Below are 21,683 nucleotides of genomic sequence, written 5' to 3'. Positions count from 1 at the left end.
GTGATGTTTGGGAGAAAATTATATACTACATGAGACTTGGATTTGCACAATGAGTGTATAATTGAGGTATAGATGGAGAAAACTAGTGTTGGATAAAACATTGTCATGATAAAAGGGACCTCATACTATTGGTTACTTCAAAAGTGTTTTCACTTAACTATGAAAGTGATTTATGGGGTGTGAATTGCTCATGGTCTCCTAGCCCCTTTGTTTACATTTTGACTTACATTTGGATAGCTTAGATTGAGTGCATTCTTGAGTTAATACCAGTGCCAAGGAAGTACACTTTTGGATGTGGTAGTTATAATGTGGTGTATTTTACATCTTCTATAAAGGCACACTTATTACAGTTATGGGTGTTTTTCACTAAGAGCAAGCAACCACCTTACACATATTTTGAGAAGAAACACTTAAATTGAGAACCATTGATTAATGACACACTATATTGGAGGTGGAGCACTTAACATGCAAATACCTAGATTAGCGGGCATACCATCTTAGGGGTTGGACAAACCCTAGTGTGACATGAGGACACCTTGCTTTGAGGAGTCTCCATTGACAGTTTTGTTTATTAAATTAGCCTAAGGTTGCTTATGGAATTAGTCTATGTTTTATTCTTGAACTCCCTCACCTTAGTCTATATAAAGGAAGGATAATATCTTTTTCATAAATGAATAATTTGTGTCTTTTGTATCAATAATTAGCATAATACTATATATTTCAAATTTCTTAGAAGATCATGCAATATTCATATAAGAAGAAGTGATTTTCAGATGCTAGTGCTAGTGTCCTTTGGCTTGTGAGATGAAATTTTTGAGTATTAATTCTTGTGGGATGCAAGTGGAAAAAAATCAAGTTTCATAGTCTGTTTGATGTTGTATTATTTGGAAACTCCAAAGATTGGCTTATAAATCTCAATGGGATACTTTCCTAGGATTTATGTCACTTGTTACGGTTCATAGAGATTATGGAAGCCCTAGCTAAGGTTTGTGATGCACTAGAGAATCCTTGCATATGTTGAGCTAAAGGAATTATTTTACTAGCTTGGGATGAGCTAAGGTAGCATATCTTATTTCCACTGCTATGATAATATGAAGTATACCTTCGTTGCCTTGAATTGTGATTCAAAATCTAATCGTATCACGTATTGAGCAAGTTCCATGTCTATTTAGTGAGTCAATTTATCAGGAAAGTAAGGTTGAATGCTATATTTTTTTAGCATGCTTAATGAAACTTCTATATCACATTTTTTGATGTTGTATTTACTATAATTGAAAAAATTTCAAATCTATGTATTGATATAGGTATTTTCCCCAACAATTGTTGAAATGATTTATTCTTGAAGTCTCTTCTATGTCTTGTCTGATGTAGCATAGGAAAAATTTAAAGTTTTTTGTAGTGTCACTTCAGAAATTAGTTTAATCTCCAACATTGAAAAATCTATGGAGGAGATCTACAACCCAATAAAAGTGAGATGGAAATTTCAAATAGAGTAGATTTTCAAAATTTCTACATCATGGTTAAGATTGATCTACCTTGGTTTGTATATAGTTGTTTAACTTGTTAAAATGATCATCTAAGTAATATTATTATTAAAGTACATTATTTTTTATATGTTAGAAATCAAAATGGCATCAACATTACACTCGATCATTTATGACAATTTGCACTATACTAGGATGTAAAATGTGCCTCTAAATGCAAGTATTAATATACATATTATAAACTTAATGTTTAATAAACAATAGATAAGATAAAACCAAACATTTCTATTGACATGATTATGAAATAGTGGTTAAGATGATGTTTTACTATAATCACGACCTAGATTTAAACTTTGATAAACATAAACACCTAATCATGTATAAGTTTGGGCAATTGTTTTTTTTGACAAGAGTGATTAAGAATTTCATTAAGTCTGTGCCCAGTACATAGTGAAAAACTCAGGGAGTGTTTACATTTGGTAGAAAGGCAAATGTTATTCTATAAGGATCATAATTGGAGTTTCAAAACTTACTACTTCCCTACATGAGTTGATACAATATGTAGAAATTACTACAATTGTAAGCTCTACAAAATTGGCCACAAAACACAATACTTTTGCAAAATTTAAACATAGATCAGATATAAGGATTGATAAACATCTTATTCGAAGGTCTGCTTGAGTAACTGCTTGCTATGCTTCAATTTTCATTGGAATTCCTCTAGAATTTCATGTCCATAAATTTGTGTGGAATCTAATTGATTTCCTCTTCAAACTGATTCATTTTGGACTGGAACTTCTGTAATTCTTCAATGAGGAACAAAATAGAATCTTACTATTGACTCATCTACCACTTGAGCTCATTATTCCCATCATTATTTCCTTTGGGAGAATGAGGAAAAATATGGAAATGGCTAGGACAACTAAAACATGAGTAGTGTCTTGATTCTCCATGTGGGACTGAGGCACTTATTAACCCAAAAATAACTGGACTGCATTAAGAATGTTGATAATTCCCGAAGAAGGATGGAAAATAGAGACTCCACGTGATGAAGAGACCAATTGAGCACAGATCCGAGAAACTAACCCATAGGGTTTGATAGATGGAAGGGGCTAGAAAAGGAACTAAGGTTCTACCCAACTAGAGACAGAAAATAAAAGGGATCTCTGGAGAATGTTCAGAAGTGCACGGGGAGAAAATTTAGTAAGTTGAGAGATACCCTATAGAAGAAAAATTTTTGCAACTGGGAGGATGTTTATAAGGATACAAAGAGGTAGCACGAAGGTATGAATAAATACACCTACGATGAAAGCTTCCAGACTATTAACTCGTGCATAACTAGATCCTCTTAGCACACATGAAGGAGGGAAAATTAGACTATCCATGGAGTTGTTATATAACGCCAAGGTTCCTCATATATACAATGAAGCATGGACACACTAATCCTTCTTTGATCCTCTGAGAAGAAGTCTGCTAGACTTGGAAGAGCGCATAATTTCACTTAAGACAAGGAAGCAATTTTCCCACCATCCTGCATAAATACCATTTTTTTGCAGCATTGCATCTTCTCAAAACATATTTTTCCTATTTAACCTAGAATTTTCTTCCATGAATATAGCACAAGACCCCGAGCTCTTCCAGGATTCACGGAACGAATCCATTTAGAACAACTTAAATTTTCCATGTTCAGAATCCATCATAGACAGTCAAAGGAGTAAACAAAGATAAGGCTTGGATCCATCCTTTCCACATGATTTAAGTTAGGAGGTGCATAACCTTCATCCCAACTGTCTACCACCTTGCCTTACATGAAAACATCTCGACGCCAACAAGGTACTCCACATGTATTTGAGATAAGGGGGATGAAATGAGTGTGACATTGGGAGGCATTTATTTTGTGCTTCATAGAGCCTTATTTATTCAAGCTAAATAAGATGGTTCTTCTTATATGCATACGAAAGGTTGTCATGTAATAACGTGTGTCATGCCCCTACTTGGTGGTAGTCTTCCAACCACACATAGGTGGGTGCAGCACCGTTAAATTTTTTCGTTTCTCCAATACTCAAGTACACAAACTACGCCTACTCAACACTTAGTCAAATTTCTTCAAGTGTTCATAATGCAACGAAAATAACATCCATTCATTTATCTTCTTAAATTATCTTCAATTATATGCAACAAAATACAAATCATCATCAAGACACAAATACACACATTTATATGGGAGGGGAAATTCCCTATAAGGACTACCCAACAATATATAAATATGCGAATACTTTACAATTTACAATATTTTACAAGTCTGTGCAGCCACCCAAAGTCAACTTACACAGTTTGCTAAAGTTACCCAACAGTCGTGATCGGTCATACAACTTTTCCCATCATGCTGCCGTTGCCACCCGTTTTCACTGCGTTCTACTGAAAACCCCAAATTCATGTTTCCAAAACTGTCATGCAACACTCTATCGTTTCTGGTCGAATCTACAATCGTTGTGTGACACTTCTACCAAGTCTTCCCAAGTTTAGAACTTTTGTGTAGCACCCACGTCTTTCCCATTGTATGGGCGCATCACCCAACCCAATGTCGAAGACACCTGACCTGCCTGCGCCTTTGATGGGGTCCGCCCAAACTTCGCCTACTACCCAAACAACTGCCAACCCAACCTCTGCCTGAACTCACCCTTCGTTCTACAGCCTTGTCTCTTAACTCCTTTCAACTGTTCTGTGTTGAACGAGTGGGTGATGGATAAGTCAAACTCCATTAACTCGTGTTATTCTTATACGCATTCCGCTGAATGCATTTTCCCAACGAACTTGTCGCTTGGTGTTGCTTATGGGCCAGCCTGCCCACATATTGTTTGGTCTATCTTCCTATTGCATATAACACACCTGCTCATGAACTGTCGTGTTATAGATGGGCAATAGTCAACCAACCTACGACACGAATCTTCCACGATTCTTCACCCAAGATGACCTTCCGCACACACCTTTTTCCTAGCTACTCAACTCGACCGACTCGCCCACCCAGTGACTCGTTCACCTGGGCGCCTAACCATTAGTCTGCCCAAATGCCTTTCCCACTACACTTGATCGCTCATCTCATTGGGTAAGTGCCTGTTTATCACGACCCCCCCGCCACACATGTGCGCTAACTTGTCGCCTTTAACTTACCACTACACCTAAGTCACCTTTAATTGATGATGGGTTGCACATAACCGAACGTCTCATCTCCAAGTTTCCTTTAACTGAATGCTCCACCTGAGTCACATTTAACGAAACATAGTCTCCTGTCGCACATCTAAGCATGCTTGTACTATTACTTTGGTTTTTTGACTCCCTCAAGTTCTCGCAGCTCGAGGCCTTGACATCCTCCCCCGCTCTAAATAAGGTTGTAGTCCTCGATAACTCCCATCTCTCGTCTAAACTCCATAATATCGCAAAGTGTCATGAACTCCAACATCCAATGTTCATGCTTCCCAACTCTGTTGTCCATTGCGCAAACCTCCACCAAGGCTTATGACTCGATAAATGGGTAAGTCTCCTCAATCCATGGTTATCAACCACCTCCGTCGTAATCTCCATGCTGCCCCATCTTATGGAAGGCTGGTCCCTGTAACTCAGCTACATGCTCTCACTGCAACATATATCTTGTCAACCCATCATGTATCATCATAAAATGAACCTCTGCCATGATACTCCATCCTAACACAACACATCTTGGTAAACCCTCGATATATCTCTTACATAGCTTGGTGCAATGCATGCCCCCATGGATCGAACTAGTTGGGTGATCAGTCCAATTGTCACGTCCAATCCATGAGAATGCTCCTCCTAATGCCACCGTTGGTTTTTTCTCTTGCATCCTATCACATTTTTCAACTTGATCAAGAATCCATCCCATCTCCATCCAATACTCTAAGTAAGCCATATCCAGGTCCATGAAGTAGCCTTCATCTCATCTGCAATATGCTGTCATCAATGCTATCGTCCATGTGTTGTCCATGGTCATGTACCAATCAGCCACATCCATCTAAGCATCATCTCTCTATGTGTGAGAGGCCCTTCCCCAATGCCCCTTTGTCATGGCGGTGCAGTCCTCCTCATCATCAAGGCACTGCACACACCCATTTTTAAAGGTCTAGTGCATTACAAGTGCTAGGAAATTGCCTCCCTGACTCTCATCCACCCATGTATCATATTGATGCTTCATCCTCAAGTACTCTTGCACAACAAAAACCTCCTCCTGTGTACAACCAAGCTTCCCAAGATTTTCCTTCATCAACTGAAAGTCATATATGCCCATAGCATACCTGCAATAGTCCACAATGCCAATAGGATCTCTAACTGCATTTCCTTCCCCAACTTTTTCTTTAGAAGAAGTACTCAGACTCCCTCTCTCATCAACAACCTCATGGTGAATTATCCTAGTAGAAGATGCACCTGTCATTTTCTCCATGCTGGGTGGAACTGTCTTTCCACCTCCATCCTTCTTTTCCTTCATGTCTCTCACAATAAAGTCAACCATCCTATTCTTATTCATTACTTGAAGCACACATCCAAGTTCCATTTGTTCTACATAGTCATGCTTCACATTCAGGTCCTTCTCATATAAGGTCATCGAAGGAATCCTTGGTCTGTATCCCAAGCGACTCTTCCTTGTCATCGAAATGGTCATGGTTTTCCCCTAACTGTAATCAATAGTATGTCATGATCCACCATTGGTATATCTTATGCAACTACCAAGAAATATTTCCCCAAAACCATAGCATAATCATCCATCTCAATTAACCTAAAATCCAACTTTCCAAACCATGAACCCACTCTCACTTGTGTGTTCCTGAAAACACCTGAAAACATCTGTCAGATCTTTCATCGTTGAGTTAATAGCTCTGAAAGCACTCAACTCCCTTTTCACTTCAACTTTCTTCCCAAAAGATGTTGTTGTCTTCCTACTAAGGAAACTATGTGTATCTCTCGTGTCAACCAATGCAATAAACTTCTTCCCATGTAAGGTCACCTGCACAAAACTCAATCTCAAGGCATCTCCATCCTTCATAGGCTTCATCTTACATCTTATCTCATTAACCTTCTTCAACAATTCCACCTCAGAGCTGTCTTTCAACTTATGCCTTGACCTCACCATCCTCTTAAGGTATCCAACTTCCCCTTTTGGTTCATTCGAGCAATTCGATCCTAGTCTAGCTTGATTTCCATCAAGCTTCTCCTTCTTTGTATGCTGCTCAACTGCACCTACTTGGCATAAATCGACCTCCTCCACTCGAAGTGACCCAACCATATGCAAGTCATCCTGCATGGCCTGGTAATAATCTCCAAGTTTGTTAATGTATTCAATCTCAGCTTCTTCTATAACAATGGGTTTACGATCAAGAAAGTCCCTCTTGATATCTTCCTCAAGTCCCTTGACTTTTCCCTGCAACTTGGCACTTTCCTCCCTTATGTGAACTCGTTCATCCATGAGTTCTTGGAGTCTTTGGTCACCTTGTTTTATCTTCTTTTCAAGTTACTCAAGTTCAACAAACCTTCCTTGAAGATTGTTCAAGGCCTTTCATATGTCCACTATTCCATCTCCAATGTGCCCAACGAGTTCCCACTCTTGCAAAAGAGTTTCACAATGTTGTTGCCTCTTGTCCTTCCAATAATATGTCATGTCTTCAAGCTTTCAAAAAGCTGTTACATTTTCCATCTTCCTTCATTTAGGTTGGCCCAATCTCACTACTTTACCCTTGCTTAACTATGTTGCACTTTTGTCACACTATTGGTCACAGTGATTTTCTTCAATTTCAAATCAACAAAGCCCACTTTATGTAAAATGGGCTCTGATACCACTTGTCACGCCCCTACCCAGTGGTAGTCTTTCAACCATATATAGGCAGGTGCGTCACCACTGAAGTTTTTCATTTCACCACTACTCAAGTACATGGACTATGCCTACTCAACACTTAGTCAAATTTATTTAAGTGTTCATAATGCAACGAAAATAACATTCATTCATTTATCTTCTTCATTTATCTTCAATTATATGTAGCATAATACAAATCATCATCAAGACACAAATACACACATTTATATGGGAGGGGAAACTCCATGTAAGGGCTACTCGACAATAATATAAATAAGCAAATACTTTACAATTTACAATATTTTACAAGTACGTGTAGCCACCCAAAGTCAACCTGCACAATTTTCCAAAGTTGCCCAATAGTCGTGCTCGGTCATGCAACTTTTCCCATCGTGCTGCCACTACCACCCGTTTGCACTACATTCTACTGGAAACCCCAAATTCGTGTTGCCAAAACTGTCATGCAACACTCTGTCGTTTTTTCCTTTATCTACAATCATTGTGCGACACTTCTCCTCATCAAACTTTACATCCCTTCGCACACATGTCATTATGAGGGATGACAAGTACACATGGTAGTTGTGAGGAGTTTCTTTGTAACCCATAAATACTCCCAACTTTTCTATTGGCTCAAGCTTCTTCCTTGATTCTTTGGAGACATGTCAGTAAACAGAGGCTCCAAAAATCTTGAAGTGCGACACATCTCGCTTCCTCCCCAAGAAATCCTCCTCTTGTATAATCATACTAAGAATCTGATGAGGTATCTAGTTCTGCAAGTAAACCGTTGTGTTGTAGTTCCCACAGTTATGGTTCTTGCAGTTCCCACAATGTTATGGTTCTTTCTCTCAGCCACCCCATTCTGTTATGGGTTGTGGGGTACTGTCATCTTTCTGTAGAAATTTTGAATAATATGACACTTATTCATAGAGATTATCCCGATTATACTTTATTGCAGAATGCATGCATAATACATAACCTCCTCTACGTTGATCATCAATTCTATGGAATTAAAAATAATGAAACATCAATCGCATGCGCACATTAACACAGTATGTAACCCGGGGAAAGAATCCAGCTGAAAACCCCCAACTATCTGTATATTATATTGATTGAGAACATGTAACAATGCATATTACAATACTCCTCACAATTACTTAGTACTATCTCCACCTGTTACACACAAACTAGCTCAGATCTGAATCAATCACAGGTTCAAATCTCCACCACTGCTTGCCTGCCTCCACTGCGCAATCCTGCATGAGAATTGATGAGAATGGCTGATCCAAACTCGTATTTTCCTTGGCTGAACCACGCAATCCTCATTGGCAATACTCAATCCATTGATTGTGCAAATCTCATGCACAACTATAGTCACAACTGATAGCAATCTCAACCTCTAACACTTGTCTCCACTGAACTGTCCATGCACTAAGTTAACTGATGTATTCTTTAGTTGCTTTATGAGTTAATAATTAGTGAATTAATTAACAATTGATTCACATCACCCATCACTAGTGTATTTGCAGTTAAACTAAATACAACTAGTTCAACCAAGTCAAACTGAACACAACTCCATCAACTCCTCAATCAACTCCACCAAACTCAACTACTTGAGTTCTAACTGAAGTCCTTCATGCAATAGCTCAACTGACCCATAAGAAAAGCGTATTTCCTTCTGACAGCTGCATGTGCCACATCTGTAGCTCAAACTGAAGTGCTCCAAGAGGATAAGATAATGTTTATAGTCCAAATATTATTATGAGCTAATAATATTCGACTATTCTATTTTTAGCATGGCAGTCTAAAAATAGACTCCGCCCATATGTCTAAAAACAGAATTCCATCTATTTTTACCAACATGACCAATCATCCACAAATAGCATCTTGCAACTCATAGACCATGATCCATATGTCTAAAAATAGACATAGTCTAAAAATAGACTTTGCACCAAAAATAGACTACGGGCCCACTTAGTGAAGGCGACTTCTTTTCACTAAGCTCCATCATCTTGTTGCATTCTCAACGCTGTCTTTGAATACCTTCTTTCACATAATTTTTTTTGAATTCATTCGAAACATACTCACTTCCATTATCGCTCCTGAGAGTTTTCACCTTCTTGCCAATTTCTTTCTCAACCAGTGCCTTTAATTCTATGAACTTGGAGAATGTCTCATCTTTATTCTGCATGAAGAAGGTCCAACACTTCCTTGAGAAGCCATCAATAAAAATGACAAAATATTTGTGGCTAGCAGTGGAGGCTATCGAGAAAGGTCCACAAACATCAGAGTGGATCCTTTCCAAGACTGCATGTGCTTTGTTGTCCCGATCATGGAATGTGGATTTTGTGTACTTCCCCAAACTACATCCTTTTCATGCATCCTTCTCAAGTGCTCCTTTGTGGATACCAATGGTTATTTTCTGCATAATGTTCAAGGTTCCATGATGCAAATGGCTAAGTTTTTTGTGCCAAAGTTCACCGACATCGCGACTCTACACTTTCTTTGCCTTAATGCTTAATGCAACACAATCTTCCACATCTAGCTTATACAAGTTCTTCACACGAACCTTGATCTACTTCATGTGTCTCATGTTGGAAGTTTGACAACGAATTATGTAAATATGAGTAATAATTGTATTAGATACTACTAGTTAGTTTTACATCGAAACAACAATTATGCAACGGAGGAGGCTTATATAAAACTAGTGAATGCCCGAGAAATGTAATCATGGAGAATCATTGTTGATAGAATAGAGATTCCAATCCCTTACCCCATGGATGTTTCCTTGACACCCTATCAAGGTTTTACCACGTAAAACCTGTGTTGTTATTTGTGTGTTTGATTTCAGTTTTCCAGTTAGTTATGAATCTTTCTTGGTCAATGTATAACTAAATGTTTATTTTCTTTCCTCATTTCCCCTATTTGAACAACAATTGGTATCAGAGTGAATGATTTGAGTTTGAGTCCTATGTGGGAGGCATTTGAGCGTTAATACGTTGCGAGCCTGCCTGCAGACATCTTTGCTGGACGTAAAGAACAAAGTGATTGAGTTGAGTTGTTGCGTGCAAGACGAACGCTATCAGACCACTGTCGCAACACCCTGCATGTACTGCGTTTGCTGCCTGAACCTTAGTTCTGCGCTGCCAGTGGCATGTGTTGGTTGGTCGAGGAAGAAGGAGGAGCGTGGAATGACATGAGGAGGTTGTTTGCTGCCTAAAACTTGCTGCCTGAACCTTAGCTTTACGCTTCCAGACTGCTCTGTTAGACCTACATAAAGAGAAAAGAGGATGCAGGAACCTGCATACTCTGCATCCAGAGTTTCCGTGGAGAGAGGAGTCTTTGCGTCCATCGAGGACCCTTGACATCTGTGTCAAGGAAGACACCACTGTTGTGTGCCAATCTGCTTCCCTGCGTGTGCTGCCAGAGAGCCGCTGCCTAGGAGACCACTGCCTAGTCTAGTAGGAGTAGAGCAAGAGCTGTTGTCCAATGAAGAGGAGGGCGTTTTCCGTGGTGCTATTGTGTGCCAGAGCCGTTGAAGGCAGGCAGAGCTTGCGTGTGTGAGGGAAAGAGCTGCCGTGGTCTTGCTGGCTTGAAGGGTTGCATGCCAAAGAGAGGAGAAAGAAGGTGCTAGCTTGTCCAGATCCACAGAGAATTTTGGTGTGCAAAAACTACGTGGAGAAGATTTCTAAGGAAAAACCAAACTGGGTATTTTTTCAGCATAATTTGTTGAATAAATTCAGTGAATTGAAGAAAATAATTTTAGGATACTGAAGCAGGGTTTGTTAAATAGCAGGAAATTGAAATTAAACAAAAGGGAAGTTTTTCAGAAAAATGTTTTCTAAGTCAATTTGAAAAATTGTTGGGGAATTTGTGAAATTTTTTCCTGAAAATTGAAGTAGAATTGATTATAAAAAAAAAAACTTGGAAAACCCTTTGTTGGAAGAAGACAATCAAAATATTTTATTTTAAAAAAACCCTAGGAGGAAAGAAAAAATGGCCAAGATGTCAAATGCGAAATTTGAGGTGGAGAAATTCACCGGAAAGAGAAATTTTTCTCTTTGGAAACTGAAGGTTAAGGATCTGCTTGTGCAACAAGGGTTGCACAAGGCATTGAATGGGAAAACTAAGAAACCTGCAACTATGATTGATTTAGACTGGGAGGACTTGGATGCCCGAGCTCTCAGTACCATCAGGTTATGCCTGGCGGACGAGGTTCTCTTCAACATTGTTGAAGAGAGTACAACTTCAGGATTGTGGGAAAAACTAGAAAAACTCTATATGACAAAGTCATTAACCAATATAATTTATTTGAAAAAATAGTTGTACAGTCTTCGAATGAAAGAAGGTTCAAAAGTTGTAGAACATTTGAATGTTTTTAATACACGTATATGCCAATTAACAGATATGGGAGTTAAAGTTCAGGAAGAAGATAAAGCCATAACCTTGCTATGTTCTCTGCCCAAATCGTGGGATCACTTTGTAACTTCAATAAGCTTGAGCACTACTGATTCTTTGAAGTTTGAATCAGTCGTGGGAGCTCTCCTATCTAAAGAAGCACGAAGGAAATCCAGTACTGAAACAACTACATCAGAAGCCATGGTAGCTAGAGGGTGCTCAAAGGAAAGAGGAGAAAAACCAAGGGGGTCTTCCAGATCTAAATCGAAGGGAAAAAAGTGTAAGGTAAAATGTTGGCACTGCAATAAAATTGGACACTTGAAGAAAGACTTTTGGAAACGAAAAGAATCCGATAACCTGAAGAAGGAAGCGAATTAGGTCGATTCAGGCATGATAGACAAAGTTTTATCTACTGAAGAATTATGTATTATAGATGAGACTTCACCTGAATGTAATGTCTTTCAGGGTTTAGAAAGCTGGCTATTAGACTCTGGTGCTTCTCATCAAATGTGTCCACACAGAAATTGGTTTACTTCGTATGAAAATGTAAATGGTAGTTCTGTGTTTATGGGTAATAATGTGTGATGTCAGACTGTTGGGATGGGGAATATCAGGATTAAGATGTATGATAACACAGTTAGAACATTAACTAGTGTTAGACATGTACCTGATTTGAAGAAAAAATTGATTTCTTTGGGAGTGTTGGATTCAGATGGTTATAAGTTTACAAGTCAAGGTGGCATCTTGAAAGTCTTTAAAGGAGCCCTAGTGGCTATGAAAGTAGAAAAGGTCGGAAATCTTTACAGGTTAAAAGGAAGTACTTAGGTCAGTGAAGCAGCAGTTGCGTCAGAAAAGGAAGAAGCAGGTACTCATCTATGGCATCAACAATTAGGTCATATGAGCGAGAAAGTTCTTCAGATACTGATGAAACGTAAATCTCTTCCCGATCTGAAATCCTTGAAGTTAAATTTCTGTAAACATTATGTGCATGGAAAATAGTGTAAATAGAGATTTAAAGTTGGAAATCATAATAGTAAAGATATTTTAGACTATATTCATTCTGATCTGTGGGGACCATCCCTTGTTGTATCATATGGAGGTGCTCTATATTTTTTAACGTTTATTGATGATTTCTCCTATAAATTTTGGGTCTTTATGCTAAAAAAGAAAGCTGATGTATTCAATGTATTTAAACAATTTAAAGTAATGGTAAAGAAAAGAACAGACAAATCTATTAAATGTTTAAGAACTGACAATGGTGGTGAGTTCACTTCAATTGAATTTGAACAATACTGTAAGGATGAGGGAATTATTAGACACAAAACTGTTGTTTATACTCCTCAGCAAAATGGTGTTGCTGAGTGTATGAATCAGACTCTTATGGAAAGATCCAGAAGCATGATCAACAATGCTAACTTGCAAAAGGAGTTGTTGGCAGAAGTAGTATCTATTGCTTGTTATTTAGTTAACATATCACCTTCAGTAGCAATTAATTGTAAAATTCCTGAAGAAGTTTGGACAGGTCAGTCTTGTGATTATTCACATTTGAGGATATTTGGCTGTGATGCTTATTCTCTTATTCCTAAAAATCAACGTTCAAAATTAGATCCAAAATCGAAATGTTATGTCTTTGTTGGGTATGACTATGCAGTGAAAGGATACAGGTTGTGGGATCCTACATTGCGGAAGATAGTCATTAGTCGAGATGTAACATTTGATGAAACTTCTTTTTTAAAATCAAATGTTGAAAGAATTGAACAGGAACATGTATCACCAAATCAACAAGTTCAATTGGATGCTAGACCTTTCGGTGACAGTCAAAAGGAAGGAGAGACTTCTGGAGAAAAAGGTGTTGAAGACACAAAGGAAGTCGTTGAATCTTTTGAACCAATTCAGCAACCAGTTGCTCTAAGAAGGTCTACAAGGGAAAGAAAAACTCCCAAAAGGTATGCAGATTCTACTTCACCTTTTGCTTTGATTACTGAAGATGGGGAACCTTCTTGTTATTAGGAAGCAGTAGATGATACAGATAGCGAAAAATGGAAAACGTCTATGGAAGAAGAAATGGATTCCTTAGCCAAGAACAATACCTGGGATCTTGTAGAGCTTCCTGAAGGGAGAAGTGTTGTTGGATGCAAGTGGGTCTTCAAACTGAAATGGAAAGTTGATGGAAGTATCGAAAGGTATAAGGCGAGACTGGTAGCAAAAGGGTATTCTTAGGTTGAAGGTATAGACTTTTTATAAGATTTTTTTCTCTAGTTGTAAAACTTGTTTCTATTCATTTTGTGTTGGCACTAACTGCGTTACTTAATCTTGAGTTAGAACAGTTAGATGTTAAAACAACTTTTCTACATGGTGATTTGAATGACGAGATATATATGGAACAACCAGAAGGTTTTGTACAAGGTTACAATAGAAGATTAGTTTGCAAGCTCAGGAAATCATTGTATGGTCTGAGACAGTCTCCCAGACAATGGTACAGGAAGTTTGATTCCTTCATGGTGAGCCAGAACTTTATAAGAAGTGAGTATGATCATTGTGTATACTTCAAAAGTTTCAATGGCATATTCATTATCTTAGCTTTGTATGTTGACGATATGCTTATTGCAAGCAAAAGCATGGAAGAGATCAACAGGTTAAAGGCTCAGCTCTCTAGGACGTTTGATATGAAGGATCTTGGAGCAACAAAACATATCTTGGGCATGGAGATACACAGAGACAGGAAAAATGGTAAGCTTTGGTTATCACAACAGAAGTCTGTGGAGAAAGTACTTGAAAAGTTCTCTATGAACAATGTGAAACCTGTCAATGTTCCACTAGCTTCCCATTTTAAGCTTTCTTTGGTTTTATGTCCTAGAACTGATGAAGAAAAGCAGTATATGTCTCATGTACCATATGCAAATTCTGTAGGCAACTTAATGTATGCCATGGTATCTAAAAGACCTGACATTTCACATGCATTTGGAGTTATCAGCAGGTTCATGGAAAATGCAGGTGAAGAACATTAGCGAGTGGTGAAATGGGTGCTTCGATATCTAAGAGGTACAAGTGACCATCATATCATCTTTAGTGGTAGTGAAGGATTAGTTTGCGGATATGTAGATGCTGATTATGTAGGTGATTTGGACAAAAAAAGATCTACTACAGGTTATGTCTTTACCCTTGCAGGTGGAGCAATTAGTTGGATGTCAAAGCTTCAAGAAACAGTTGCATTGTCCACTACCGAAGCTGAATATATCGTTGCTTCAAATGCCAGTAAAGAAGCAATCTAGTTTAAGGGTCTGCTTGATGAGATTGGAAGGATGCAGGAGAAAGTGGATGTACTTTGTGACAATCAAAGTGCTATTCACTTGGCTAAAAATCCTACTTAGCACAACAAAACCAAGCACATTGATGTAAGGTATCATTTTCTGAGACATGTGATAGATGGCGGAAAAGTAGCTCTTCAAAAGGTCCATACGCGAGAGAATTGTGCAGACATGTTCACAAAGCCAGTTACAGTAGAGAAGCTGCGATGGTGTTTAGCTTCTCTTGACTTGCAGAAAAGATGATGAATGGGCATGGGCAAGGGATTAGGAAAATTGTTGTCAACGTGGAGTTTGTTGGAAGTTTGACAACGAATTATGTAAATATGAGTAATAATTGTATTAGTTACTACTAGTTAGTTTTATATCGAAACAATAGTTATGTAACAGAGGAGGCTTGTATAAAACTAGTGAATGCCCAAGAAATGCAATCATGGAGAATCATTGTTGATTGAATAGAGATTCCAACCCTTGCCCCGTGGATGTTTCCTTGAAACCCTCTCAAGGTTTTACCACGTAAATCTTGTGTTGTTATTTGTGTGTTTGGTTTCAGTTTTCCAGTTAGTTATGAATCTTTCTTGGTCAATGTATAACTGAATGTTTATTTTCTTTCCTCATTTCCCCTATTTGAACAACATCTCAGGAATGCTTTCCCTTTGCTGAAGTTAACATCATAACCAAGGTTTTCCAAAACTAGAACAGAGATGAGATTTTTCTTTAGGCTTGGAACAAACATGACATCCTTAACTCTGAGAGGGGAGCCTGGCTGCCTTTGAAAGGTGACTGTACCAATCCTGGTTGCGTTGTACCTTCCGTCATCCCCCAACTCAATGTGCATCTAGAGATCTTTCTCCTCTGGGTCACCGAAAAAGTCTCTACATCGTGTCATGTGGAATAATGCACCTGAGTCCAAGTACCATATGCTCGCCATCACTATGCTAGCTATGTATGCGATAAGGGTGAAGTCAAGCTCAACTTTGAAGCCAAAGCTTCACCTGTTACTCCTCCAGAGATCTTATTACTTGACTTTTAGTGTGGACACTTCGTGGAATAGTGCCCGAATTCATGACAATTGAAGCATTTGATTTTGGACAAATATTTCTCCTTGCTCCCTTGGCTGGATTTGGTTTGGTTTGAGATTTATTCCCTTTTCCCTTCTTTCCCTTTCCAACCAATGCAAAATTTTCTTCATCCTCACCCTTGGATGAAGTTCCATCTCTGGTATTCTGTCTTATTTTCTCCTATACCAAATCAGACCATAAATGTTCCCAATTCAATAGTTTCTCCCTCCCATTCACCAAATCTTCATAGTTAGGCCAACTCTTGGGAAGGCCTAGAAGGGCTAGGCTTACCAATTCATCATTTGAAGTAGTAATACCAACTCCTACAAGCTCATCACAAGCTTGTGTGAACCTGCTCAGATACTGCAGAATAGTGTCATTCTTCTGCATTTTGATATTTTGAAGTTTACCCTTAAGCACCAGTTTCCTATGGTCTTTGTTATTCTAGAAGAGATAGGTTAGTGTCTGCCACATTTCATAAGGAATTTCTTCCCCATGGATATTTGTGACAATGTGGTCACACACTCCCTCTAAGATTATTCTCCTCGCCTTGGCTACATCTTTCTTCCATTGGGCTAGGTTATGGACATTAGATTTCATTGGTTTTGCAACATCTCTCTTGATGTATTCTAGAAAGCCATTTTCATCCAACACTGCCTCCATGCGATCCTTCCATGCAATGAAATTAGAGATGCCTTCTAAGGCATAATCTAGTCTCAACTTGTTGAAGGTCATCTTCCCAACTCTGAAGAGATCCTACTACACTAAATTGAAAATTCAAACCTCCTCAGAAACGACTTCAAAATCCCTACTCTAATGTGAATCCTACTCTGATACCATGTAGAATTATGGTGTAAATTTGCAACTGCTCATGATCTTTTAATCAAAATCATAAGACACAAACCTACTCTACTGCTTTGCAAAATTCAACTCACAATTTAGAACATCAATCACAAACATGCAATGATAAATAAAACACATGCACACAATATTTTTCCAGGGGAAAACAATCTGCTAAAAATCCCTATGTCTACTTGCATTAATGTGCGAAAAATCTCTATGTTTTCTTTGCTCAACTTAACACAACCTGCAAGTGAATAACCTATCTCTCTACTCACTGAGAAGCTCTAACCCAAACTTAGTCAATTTCTGCTTCTGCTTGAGTCCCTATTTCATTATACAATTCCTAGAGAAATTAGGCCCTTGTTATTTAGGAAATTCCTCCAAAATGATTTTGCAACTCCCAAGGTTGATCATATGATTACATGAATCACCTGTACACTAAAGACTATTCTACAAAAGATGTTACATTACCTTGTAATCTCGACCACAACTGAGGAACTCGAATTCTCTGCATGCACTGCTATTTTGGGCCGATTGATCAGTTAACTGGATGATCACTGAGTTATACTGAAGTCTCACTACACAACTGACCTTCCACTAGTTCCTCCAACAGTTGGAACTAGTTTAACTGAAAACAAATTGAAATAAATGACCTTGATTGCTACAAATTAGCAATCACACATGCTTAACTGAACTCTAACTCCTCCAATTCGAATTTACTGATTAAACTAGGTGACACAAGCCATGTCACACAAGTTAAAAAAATGATTAAGCAGTTGAGTAATCAAACAATTGTGGAGGTGCCTCATCAAACTAAGCCTACCAATGAAAGAGGTGATATGGGAAGATGACTTATTCATGTAGAATCACTAATAGTTAGTTAAGTGTCAAGGAAAACATTGTTTGAAGTGGAGGGTCATGTTAAGCCCTATAATAGCCACATATTAATCCTAAAACGCCTCATTAAGCCCTAGATATTGAGTGATTACATTACTATTGTTATATTGTTATGTAAGCTAGAACATTTTATAGTGTCATTTTATTATAATTATACCCTTTGTGTCTGATATGCATACTAACGAAATATAGTCTAGGTTTATCAAATTTTGTCTTGTACATTGTGTTCATTATAAAAAGAAATTTCCTGCTAAAAAAAGACTATAATTATTAGTTTTTTTATCATTTTTTAAGACAGAAGGTTTATAACAAGAGCACTATTATTTAGTAAAGTCTTTAAAGATTTACATTATAGCCTTAATTAAACTTATCAAAACCTTCTTATAACTTATTATTATCATTTTTCAATGATTGCTTTATTATTTTCATTTCTATATGTTAAGGTTATTGCATATTTTTTTTCCATAGTTGCAAGATTTCACTACTAACTTGTAATTGTTAAAGAGACACAACTTCGGAAGGAGCCTCTTTTAATTTTTTGCATTTAAGAAATCAATGTGGTTAGTTATATAGAGGGAACATGATTTCACTACTAATTTGTAATTGTTAAAGAGACACAACTTCGGAAGGAGCCTCCTTTAATTTTTTGCATTTAAGAAATCAATGTGTTTGGTTATCGAGAGGGAACATAATTATGGTGACAATTTAAGAAGTCAATGTTGTTCGTTACGGAGAGGGAACATGCTTATGGTGACATTGGAGAAGATTCCTTATAACATTATTACAAAACTTTATAACATTTGAATTTTAGATTAAGGTGGTAACAAATCTTATAAGTTATTTAAGTTATTTCTTTTCCGTATGATTTTATGAAGATAAGATTCACTTTAAATAACATCAAAGTAGTTGTTTTCTACTAATATAAATCAATTGGTAACCTAAACTTCAAAACATAATTAATAATAAAAAAATATATCATCTCAATCTTAAAAAGTAGAATATTCTGTAGCCAAGAAAACAGAAAAATAAATAAATAAAAACCATTCATTGTAAACTCATGTGTGAAATTATACCTTTATAACAATAATTTGATTATTCCATATGAAATATGTACAACCATCTATTGTAAACATGTGAGAAATTATACCTTTATGATAATAATTTAATTATTCTTCATGAAATATATACAATCATCAGGTGAAATATATACTATAATAGATTTAAAATATTATGTTTTAACTGTCAAATTGAAATATGAACACACTTCTGAAACTTCTTAACAAAAGCCATTAACACGCAGCCATGAAGTAAATTGTGGAAAATCAAAACCATATTGCGATAACAACACTACTTTCACGACTAAGAAGAAGATGTAACTTTATAACTCTAAATATTCCATGCATAACTTGCAGAGCCGCATAATAAACTTGATGGTTATATACTGTCACTAGTGAGAAGAATAGTATCAACTTATGACTGAAGATATCTCCTACATAACTTTCGCATTTAGATAGATGGTGCTGGAGAGTGAATGGGCGTAAGGCCCATGTTAAAATAGTAAAGAATATATTTCTCTAAACAGAATACATTTCTCTAAACAGAATTCAAAAGCTGACGGCAGTCACAAAAAAATCATTCTCGACGACGATTGTTGATAACCCTGCAGTTATGACGGATTTCTCCATTTTTACCGGTCAATATGTCAATCATTCCCATTTTGACCATGGCACCCCCAAACTTTTGTTGCCACCCAAACAGATTAGAGCTACCAGAGTTTGCAAACACCAAATTCCTGGTGTTTTCATTTGCAAGAAGCGTTGCATCAGAGGTTAACAGGCCCTTATTCTTTATAACGCCGTCGTAGTACACATTGTCGAGGGTGTTGGGTGTTACATCCTCCATGGCCACGGTACTCTTGCTGTTGCGTTCACTGCCTATGGGGCACTGGGCCTTCAGTACCTGAGCATACACAGGATCAAGAGATGGGTCCGTCGGGTGAGTTTTGTTGAAATTGTAGAGCCTGATCATGAAAGAAGAGCACTGCGACTGCCCAATGGTGTGTGCTCCTGAAATATCATATCAAGAAACAATTATATGATTCATAAAAACATACATTATATATTCAATTCTCAGGCAATGGGTAGAGCTTTGGATAGAATTAAACATCCTCCACATAGTTTTGTCCGAAAATTTATCTTGGTTTGAAGGTCCATTACATAACATTGCATTTATTTACCAGAAAGTATGACCATATCTTCTTGGGATAGACCTTTGGCTGCGAAACTCTGTGTCAGCTGTTCCACATTGAAAAACGGGGGAGGTAAATTCGTCAGAGTTTCTGCAGCACGTGAAATTCTTCCATCTCTTCGCCCAGCAGGAACTTTCCAACCCAGAGGAGATCCAGCCGGAGACGCCTGTATTTTACACAATTCATTAAGTATTTATAAGAATTAAATCTGTGATTGTATTTTAGTAAAGATATTTTATCTAGAAAAACTCAACCAATTAAATTAATCCTCAAACTAAACTTGTACAAAAATTAAAAAAATAGTTACCAGGATTGAACTATCTCTGGCCGCAAATGCTAGGATATCCGCACAAGAAACTGTTTTGGGACAGATGGCTTCTATTTTCGATTTTGCTCTGTCAATCACCTCGAATCCGCGGAGGCCCGGATTGTTAACAGGCGAGTCTTTCTCGGCTACGTTGTTCTCTTTTGAGTCAATGAGAACAGACCCATCGCACCCCTGCGAAGTGAAAGGATGCTTAAAACATTAGGTTAGCCATAAATGTAGATTGTTAAAACAATACTGTGCGACCCAATAATAGATAATGCCTTTAGATTATGGAATTTGTCTAGGCCAACAATGTTTACATTTGGTCGACTCAGTAGCTACGTATATATTGTTAATTATTTGTCTAGATTGTGTGGTGGTCTTTTTCCCACTAAGGTATGAGAATTTCATGTTACATGTTTAGAGATGTTTAGAAACAATTTGATGTCTTTCTCCGCACTAAAATATGAATCTCATATTATAATATATTTAACTATATAATATGATTATTTATCTTCATTCTTCCCATTAACAAATCTCATATGTTTAACTATGTAATGCCATTATCTATATTAGATCTTCGCACTAACAAGTAGATATTGTGTTCAGACTTAGTCGGTACAATGTTGTTCATAGACTTAGTTGGTAACAAATTGATACAATGGACTATCTAAAAAGAAGAAGAACAAATTAGTATGTAAATTGTGTGTATATATATCAAATATATATACACTGAACTATTTGAAGAAAACAATATAGTACGTAAATTGTGTGTATATATATCAAATATGAAATACGTACCCTCACGAAACAATCGTGGAAATGCAAGCGTATAAGTCCAGCAGCGACCCCAGGATTATTTGTGAATTCATCTTTCACTGTGTCAAACACAATGGATTCCGCTGTTGGACAACGAGTTGAGTAGAAACCCACTTCAAGATTGCCATCTCCATGCCCTGCTGGAGCAGCAACTAAAACATAAAGTAATAATAGAAAGAGAGTGCATAAACAGTACTCAGTCTTGTCCATCTCACCACCCACGAAGAAGATGACTAACTCCCAAGATTCTCAAGCGGAATGTCCAAAGATTCTGAGTCAGTAAATCCTTGTATTGGATAGTGACAATGGCAATCTAGGTTTTCTTCGTTTATATAAACACATTCGATCCATTTAGGGACAACATGGAGATTCAGTTTCCAAAATGTGGCGGACTACCGAAGTATTATTAGAGTTACATAAACCCATAGATCCATTTGGGTGACTTTAGATTTAGTTTCCAAGAA

General features: G+C 37.4%; 1 protein-coding gene across 1 annotated transcript; it reads right to left on the bottom strand.

Moving 5' to 3' along the window:
- Positions 1–19,477: 19,477 nt before the first annotated feature.
- Positions 19,478–21,429, bottom strand: LOC149238066 (peroxidase 5-like). Its single transcript, XM_089369459.1, has 4 exons — positions 21,202–21,429; positions 20,401–20,592; positions 20,082–20,259; positions 19,478–19,911 (listed from the first exon to the last, which is right to left on the bottom strand). The coding sequence occupies exons 1-4, from the start codon at positions 21,427–21,429 to the stop codon at positions 19,478–19,480; spliced, it is 1,032 nt and encodes a 343-aa protein (XP_089225585.1).
- Positions 21,430–21,683: the final 254 nt, after the last annotated feature.

This window comes from Pinus tabuliformis, chromosome 8 (assembly GCF_031772625.1).
Source record: "Pinus tabuliformis cultivar Carrire ecotype Pingquan chromosome 8, CPIR1, whole genome shotgun sequence".
Lineage (NCBI taxonomy): Eukaryota > Viridiplantae > Streptophyta > Pinopsida > Pinales > Pinaceae > Pinus > Pinus tabuliformis.
Note: the sequence above shows the minus strand (reverse complement) of the source record. Positions and strands in the feature narration are given on the sequence as shown.

Excerpts from the sequence above, each read along its gene's own strand:
- LOC149238066 (XM_089369459.1), bottom strand. The coding sequence starts at position 21,429 with ATGGACAAGACTGAGTACTGTTTATGCACTCTCTTTCTATTATTACTT. Across the intron at positions 20,593-21,201 it reads TCCACGATTGTTTCGTGAGG|GGGTGCGATGGGTCTGTTCT; the intron begins GTACGTATTTCA and ends TTCACTTCGCAG. Across the intron at positions 20,260-20,400 it reads CCAGAGATAGTTCAATCCTG|GCGTCTCCGGCTGGATCTCC; the intron begins GTAACTATTTTT and ends TGTAAAATACAG.